General features: G+C 36.7%; 1 protein-coding gene across 2 annotated transcripts in view; it reads left to right on the top strand.

Moving 5' to 3' along the window:
- The first annotated feature begins 349 nt into the window (after nt 1-349).
- Nucleotides 350-8,313, top strand: part of LOC114545625 (glucosidase 2 subunit beta) — a 151,240-nt gene continuing 143,276 nt past the window's right edge. For both annotated transcript variants that reach the window (XM_028564041.1, XM_028564042.1), the window contains exons 1-4: nt 350-545; nt 937-1,053; nt 2,836-2,931; nt 7,970-8,027. In XM_028564041.1, coding sequence (XP_028419842.1) covers nt 452-545; nt 937-1,053; nt 2,836-2,931; nt 7,970-8,027 — 365 coding nt within the window. In that variant the 5' untranslated portion in view covers nt 350-451. The remainder of the gene's footprint in view (nt 546-936; nt 1,054-2,835; nt 2,932-7,969; nt 8,028-8,313) is intronic.

Raw genomic sequence — 8,313 nt, forward strand, 5'->3', positions numbered from 1 at the left:
GGAAACTTAAATTAAACGGAGCAATCATTTGTGTTATTATTAGTAACACTTGCTTTTCCTGCTGTGAAAAAAGGTCTAGTGAGGGGCAGCATATTTTGTCACAATATTCACAACATGTTACCCGACATGTACTTCTTCTAAAACCGTTATTTACCAATTACAAAGAAATCTAACTAACGATCGCCTAAAAAAGCTCGCAAATTGCTCCACTTTTCATTTTAGAAAAACGTTGGTAAAGTCTAAATAATGAGAACGTGAACAACATTCTCACTCAGGATTGGTTAACGGAATCACACGCGGCTTAAATAAAACCCAATAGAAAGGCTCAGAAGTGTCACGAGACCGCAAGTTTCAGGAAGTCAAGACATGGCCAGTTTAAATGTTGGATGTCATGAGTTTGAAACACCTTTGAGCGGGTTTTTGCGAGGCAGGAGGCAGACAATTTACAATTATGCCATCTGACATGCATTTCCACATTATTATCGCCGCTGTCTTTTGGTGTGGTTTCGTAGACTCGCGGAAAATAAGAGGGATATCTTCGTCCTGTAAGTTCACTGTCCCCTTCGAGCTAGCTTAAGGCTAAGTTGCTATCATCATATTTGTAAATAACACTGCACGGTGTAACGTGCTGTGACTTTAACAGGTCCTTATCTTCAACACAGACAACATGTTGCAAGTTCCTATCAAGTTGCCATCGCTGCAGATAGTTTGTAACAACTGTACACAGGATTTAAAGTTTGTTCTGGGTGGTAGCAATAATACCAGACCTATAGTTTTTTAAATAGTTCCAGTAACGTTAGCATAGCTTTTATCCTGAAATAAATAAATAGTTATAGATACAAAATGTTCAAAGGCTGCTTCTGTGTTTGGATACAGTCCTAGCTGCAGTTCAAGGTCATAAACACATCAGTCTGTAATGTTTTCATTCTGTAACAGACAAGCGGTTCTACAGGGAGAGGAAGTCTTTTCTGTGCATTGATGGGTCGAAGATCATCCCCTTTGAGCAGGTGAACGATGACTACTGCGACTGTGAAGATGGCTCTGATGAACCTGGTAAAAAGTGAAGCTATAGGCGAGAGGGTGATGTTTGTTTACCAATGTGGTCAAAGTGTGATTCATCACTGTGACCTGCACTGTTAATACTTACTGCACACTGAATGTCTGTTTGTGGGAAAATAACATGATTTTTATATTTTGTAAGCCCCCAAACCATCTATTTGGCAGCTAAAGCACGTAATCTTCCCTTTTCTCCTTTTCTGCTGTCCCATATTGCTAGGGTAAATCCAACCCCTAATATTATCTGCAATATAAGCACAAGCAACCTAATACACTTTATTTACTCATCACAGCCAAAAGAGAGCAGAAAAAAGAAGAAGTGAATTAATAAAAAAAATAGTAGCACGTTGGTAATATTATCTACCCACACCCAAGATTTGGGAGTGATTGACCCCATACTGTAGTCTGGCTATCACCAGACCAAGCTCAATCTTTTAAGATTGAACATTAGTCTGGGGAGTCTGCTCTGTATTTTCTAACGCACATGAGGCGTGATCAACTGGCATAGTTCAAATGACTCTGTACGCAATTGGATAGTCCTTCAACCAATCAGACCAACGATCCGGGTGATGTAGCAGCGACAGCGGCATCAACGGGCGTATCGCTTCTCTATCGCCATCGTGTTAAACCCGCCAATACCGCGCCAAGTGGATAAGCCAGTTTGATTGGTCCCTGCAAAATTGTAACGGAAGAAGGATAGATAAAAGTACAGGTGTCCAGCCTGAGCTGTAGGGCGAAATCAAATCGCAGGCAGATTGGGCTGGGTTTACCCAGTCTACCCATACTGTATATTGGCAGCTGATACAGCCGTACCCTATTTGAGTAGTGGTGCATACAGTATATTACACTCAAACATTGCAAAACAGTTGCCCTTTTAAAGCATACTTTATTACATAATTAAAAACAAATTAAAATTGTGTTCATAGTTTGCAGTTAAGGCTAAGGCTAGCTTACCTCCACAACAAGATACCTTTCGCCTTCTAACCCTTATTTTCAACTGGGCACGTCTGCGCGACCTCTGCGACCGCAATTGCTGCCATTCGAGTTAATGCTTGATATTCCACCAGCTGCGCCACGGCGCATCCCAGAAGCGTGTGTGAAGTGTCTCTCCGCTCCGTTCAAGATATGCGCCAGGTATATATTCACGCAAGCTGCGTAAAACATAATGGGACATCACCAGAAAAGAGGAGGCATTGGAGTTTAATTGCAGGAGTGCTTGAAGTGGAAGGTAGATACTAGCTTAAAGCAACACTATGTAACTTTTAGCGCAAGCTGTAGTTCCAATGAGAACTCCTGTAGGGGCACCGAAGCGGGAAAAGTTACATAGTGTTGCTTTAATAAACACGTGATTGTTCTGTAAAGTACTTGTAGAGACAATAAAATCTGCAAGTCGGGCAGCAAGGCGCTCTGCTTCTGAGATGCTCCCGGTGTGGTATGGCGCGTGGCGGAGGATGGAACAAAACCGGAATGCAGCCAGAACGCGGCACAGACGTGCACAGTGGTGAATCGGAGTAAGAGTTGGTGCAAACAGCTTTAAACTGCACACTGCTGCCACTACTGAACATGGGTTCAGACTCTAAACAGGTGGGTGCCTGGGTGGCTGTTAAAAAAACAAAATCCTAAAAAAACAAAAACAAGTGATGATTGAAAAGGGACATACTATGATGTTACTCTTATCAGCCCCTGTTCATGTGTTATAAATCATTTTGATTTGATTAATTTATTTCTGAAAGTTTTTTTTATGTAGCACTGATGACCTCTGCTCCTGCCCCCATGTAGGCACCTCAGCCTGTCCTCGTGGCCGATTCTACTGCACCAATCTGGGTTTCCGCCCACACTACATCCCATCATCGCGAGTCAATGATGGCATCTGTGGTGAGGCTTTTTATATTGCATTAGATTGGATGAAATAATAGTCTCTTGAGAGGTGACTTTAATAAACTTTATAGAACCTGAAGTAGAGGTGTGAATCTTCACTGATCTCCCGATTCGATTACGATTATCATGTCAGCGATTCAATTCGATTCAATGCATCACGATGCGTCAAATCCATTTTTCTAATAAAGCCATGTAGGATATTTAATTCATAGCTTTTCAAGCTTCAAAAACAAAACATTCTTCCGTGCTCGGTAGCACTTTTTAATAACTATCCATAATTCATCATTTATTAAGCATTAGTTAACTATTAGTTAATGGTTTGTTCATTATTACTTATTAATTGTTCATACAAAGTTCATCATGAGTAAAGTATTTGTTCACACAAATATAAATGGTTTGTTCATAGTAAATAAACCTATTAGTTAATGGTTTGTTCATCATTATTAATTGTTCTTACATAATTCATCATCAGTAAAGCATTTATTCACATAGTTATAAATGGTTTGTTCATAGTAAATAAGCCTATCTTGAAAAATATGTTTGTAAGTACATGATTTATACTTAAGAAATAATGAAACAACCATTTGGAAATGAAATCATTTTCCCATTATAAACCAGTTACTAACTATTGCTAAATGCTTTGTTCATCATTTGTAAAGCACTGCTCCTATGTTAATTCTCATGAATGAAGCGTTTGTATACACACTCATAAATGGCTTGTTCATAGTAAATAAGGCTCTCGGAAGTTATGTTCATAAATAGAAGTTTGACACTTTCTAAGTATTGCAAAAACCATTAGTAAATTAAATAATTTTCCCTTTATAAACTATCTACAAACTAGTAGTAATTTATTTGTTTATCATTTGTAAAACATAGTTTCTACATTCATTATAATCAGTAAAGCATTTTAAATACAGTTAGTAAATGGTTGATCCATAGTAAGTAAGCCCATGTAAAAGGTTTATCAGTATATTTTGTAATAATTCCTACATGATGCATTAACCATTTGTAAATTAAGTAATTTTACCATTATCAACTAGGTACTCAGGAACGTAAACGGTTGTTTATAACTAGGAAGGTAATGATTAACAGACTATCTAGACCTACATTGGTTCATGACTTAAATATAATGTTATGATTTAGAAAAAGGCTTAAACTAATAGCTGGGGTGTTAACACATCTGTTACAAATACTTACCAATAATGTAATCCATGATTAACTCATGAGTTACTACGGGTTAGTTAAGTATACTGTGTGAGCCCATCTAAAGTGAGTAATTTCTATGCTTTACAAACCATTTATAAATGAGTTCCAAAGGCTAACAGAACCTGGACACACACATGTATTGTTCTATTTGGACATGCCTTCAGAAATATGCCTACGCATAGTTAGTGTTAATACATCTTTAACAAGCACTTACCAACACATCAATCCATGATTAACTCATGAGTTACTACTGGTTAGTTAAGTATACTGTGTGAGCCCATCTAAAGTGAGCACTTTCTATGTTTTACAAAGCATTTATAAATGAGTTCCAAAGGCTAACAGAACCTGGACACACATGTATTGTTCTATTTGGATATGCCTTCAGAAATATGCCTACGGATAGTTAGTGTTAATGCATCTTTAACAACACTTACCAACACATCAATCCATGATTAACTCATGAGTTAGTACTGATTAGTTGACTACATGATGTGAGCCCATCTAAAGTGAGGACTATCCGTAGGCATATTTCTGAAGGCATGTCCAAATAGAACAATACATGTGTGTGTCCAGGTTCTGTTAGCCTTTGGAACTCATTTATAAATGGTTTGTAAAACAAAGAAAGTACTCACTTTAGATGGGCTCACACAGTATACTTAACTAACCAGTAGTAACTCATGAGTTAATCATGGATTACATTATTGGTAAGTATTTAACAGATGTGTTAACACCCCAGCTATTAGTTTATGCCTTTTTCTAAATCATAACATTTTATTTAAGACATGAACAAATGTAGGTCTAGATAGTCAGTTAATCATTAACTTCCTAGTTTTAAACAACCTTTTACGTTCCTGAGTAAAATTACTTAATTTACAAATGGTTAATGCATCATCTAGGAATTATTAAAAAATATACTGATAAACCTTTTACATGGGCTTACTTACTATGGACCAACCATTTACTAACTGCATTTACAAATGCTTTACTGTTTAGAATGAATGTAGAAACTATGCTTTACAAATGATAAACAAATAAATTACTACTAGTTTGTAGATAGTTTATAAAGGGAAAATTATTTAATTTACTAATGGTTTTTGCAATACTTAGAAAGTGTCAAACTTGTATTTATGAACATAACTTTCGAGAGCCTTATTTACTATGAACAAATCATTTATGAGTGTGTATACAAATGCTTCATTCATGAGAATTAACATAGGAGCAGTGCTTTACAAATGATGAACAAAGGATTTAGCAATAGTTAGTAACTGGTTTATAATTGGAAAATTATTTCATTTCCAAATGATTTTTTCATTATTTGTTAAGTATAAATCATGTACTTACAAACATATTTTTCAAGATAGGCTTATTTACTAGGAAAAAACCATTTATAACTATGTGAATAAATGCTTTACTGATGATGAATTATGTAAGAACAATTAATTAATAATGATGAACAAACCATTAACTAATAGGCTTATTTACTATGAACAAACCATTTATAATTGTGTGAACAAATTCTTTACTCATGATGAACTATGTATGAACAATTAATAAGTAATAATGAACAAACATTAACTAATAGTTAACTAATGCTTAATAAATGATGAATTATGATAGTTATTATAAAGTGCTACCCAGTGGTCTAATACTAAATAAATTGGATACATAAAACTACAGCACTGAGCACATGGCACTTCCTGAATGTGCAAAACATAACAGAATATGCAAACAGAAAGGTTGTTAGGCCTACATTAAATTGTAAACCGAAATAATCGATTATGGCCCGGCCGATTATTGATGCAGCATCGTCCATGTCCATGATTCGATGCATTGATTATTTTGTTAATTTCAACACGTCTAACCTGAAGTGAGGCAATGGATTAACAATGCGTCTGCCTCAGAGTTTTTCAAGGACAACAAGGGCAGCCCTGCAAGTGCTGTAGTGATGAACAGATTTATTCTTGCAGAAAATAATTATTTATTCAGAAATAGCTGGTGGAAAGGTTTGATGCCAAAGTTATGTTTGCTTTTTGCATCTTTTGTTGTGTTTTGCAAACATGGACAAAAATTCATATTTTACATGTTAAGAAAGTTGCCATGTTGCTGTACAAACTGTCACTTTTTCCTGTAGTACAAACAAGCTGAGTTAGACACAAAGTCGACAGAGCAAACAAAACATGGCTCACTAACACACACATACCAATTTGCTCACTGTCCTCGCAGTTTTCCTTGAATAACATCCTGTCCTTTTCCACACTCTTGTGCCTAATAAGATTTCTTAAAATTTTTCAGCCCCCTTTCTCACTTTTGTTTTCCAGTAGCTCTCCACTTTGGATAAAATCAGTACATTTAGTTGTCGACATCTCTCTGTCACCAGTGCTTTCAGCAGCATTAGACAGCATGCAACCATAGCAGGTTAGAAATTGAAGGAATAAAAGTGCACTAGTGGAATATTTCTCGAAGCAGCTGCCTCCTCCCTTTTCTCTCCTCTATTCTTCTCCCACCTGTCTTCTCATACCTTCCCTGCCTCGAGTGGAGCCACTTACTGTAATAGCTAACACGTCACCGCTTTTTCTGTTTGGCTGGTTGTTGAGAGATTTTCATTGGCTTCCCCTCCTGGGCTGTAAAGCCCTCGTTCCACCGGTCACCAATAGGGATCTGGGTAATTATGAAATATCACACTGTGCCCACTCTCTGTGGTGAAACATCTGAGCAAAAGCCAGACCTGAGCACTTACAAAACACCATCCATCAGATCTTTGTAAGTGGCTGATGATCTCAAGAGACACTCTCTGAACTAGAGAGAGATGTCATGCAGACACAAAGATCTAATCTTCCTTGAGGTTGATAAGTGACTCAAGCCTTAAAGAGAAGATTTCTGCCACTCTCATGTCTGTCTATTAGGTATAAGACTACAGTGATCAACCGCTTAGCTTAGATTACCACTAATACTGGAAATTGGCAGGAAACAGCGAGCCTGGCTCCTTTTTTTACTCTTCAATTTTTGTACAGATTAAACATGTTAATTAGTGAGCTTTAGAGGTGCTGGTAGGCAACTTTTTTTAAAACTTTGGACAGAGCCAGGCTAGCTTTCCCTGTTTCCAGTTTGTATGCTAACCAATGCTAAGTGGCAGTTGGCGGCGCCTTCATATTGCAGAGAATGGTTTAAAAAAAAAAAAAAAACTGAATAAGCAGTTTTCCCAAAATGTCTGTTTTTTTTCTTTCAATTAATCATTTTATCTATGAAGTAGTTAGAAAGTACTGAAAAATATCTATTATAATTTTCCACAGCACAATATGACATCTTTAAAATATTCAGCTAACTGCCATATATGACAAAGAACAGCAGCAAATTCTCACATTTAAGCAACTGGAATCAGTGAAAAAGAATTACTGAAACGATGAATTAATTACCAGAATAGTTTCTGATTAATTTTTCTGTCAATTTGACAAATCTATTGATCGGCTAATTGTTTTAGCATTACTCTCATTACACCATATCTTGTTTTTGAGTAATTCTGTTTATGTCACTAAATGTTTATGAACATCACGTGCTGTATATTGAAAAGCAAATGGTTGTAGTGGTCACATTTTTGGGGGGGCAAAAATGGAGCGATGCTGTGCTCCAAAAGCACCTGAAATGTAATTCTTCATAGTTGCTGATGATGTGGTTAACTTTGATCTGTGTCTGTTTCTTTTTTTTGCCAAATGATGTATTAATCGCATAATTTAGAGTAGACATGTGGCTCCCCTCTTCTTGCTGATATATTGAATGCTCTTCTGTTCTCTTGTATGTGCGTTGGATTGGTTTCTCCTGTGTCTCGTGCCAGATTGCTGCGATGCCTCAGATGAATACAACAGCCACGCTCACTGCCAGAACACTTGCTGGTCAGTTGAATCAAAACCGAGATTCAATATTTATGAAATAACACATGCAGATTTTGACTCTGAATATGGCATTGGAGGCCCACACATTGCTAAAGATGTAAATATACAACCATTCCATTCTCTTTAGGAAAGGTATCAAAGAGTACATTTTGGGCAATTTTTATAAAAATGCAGATCTTCTTAAATCCAAGTTGTCTTTAACATAAGGGTATTTATCATAGCACCAGTGTAATAGACTTGCTGCACTCATGTGATAGTGACTCATTCATCGTGCCACCAGGGGGCA

This window comes from Perca flavescens, chromosome 19 (genome assembly GCF_004354835.1).
Source record: "Perca flavescens isolate YP-PL-M2 chromosome 19, PFLA_1.0, whole genome shotgun sequence".
NCBI lineage: Eukaryota > Metazoa > Chordata > Actinopteri > Perciformes > Percidae > Perca > Perca flavescens.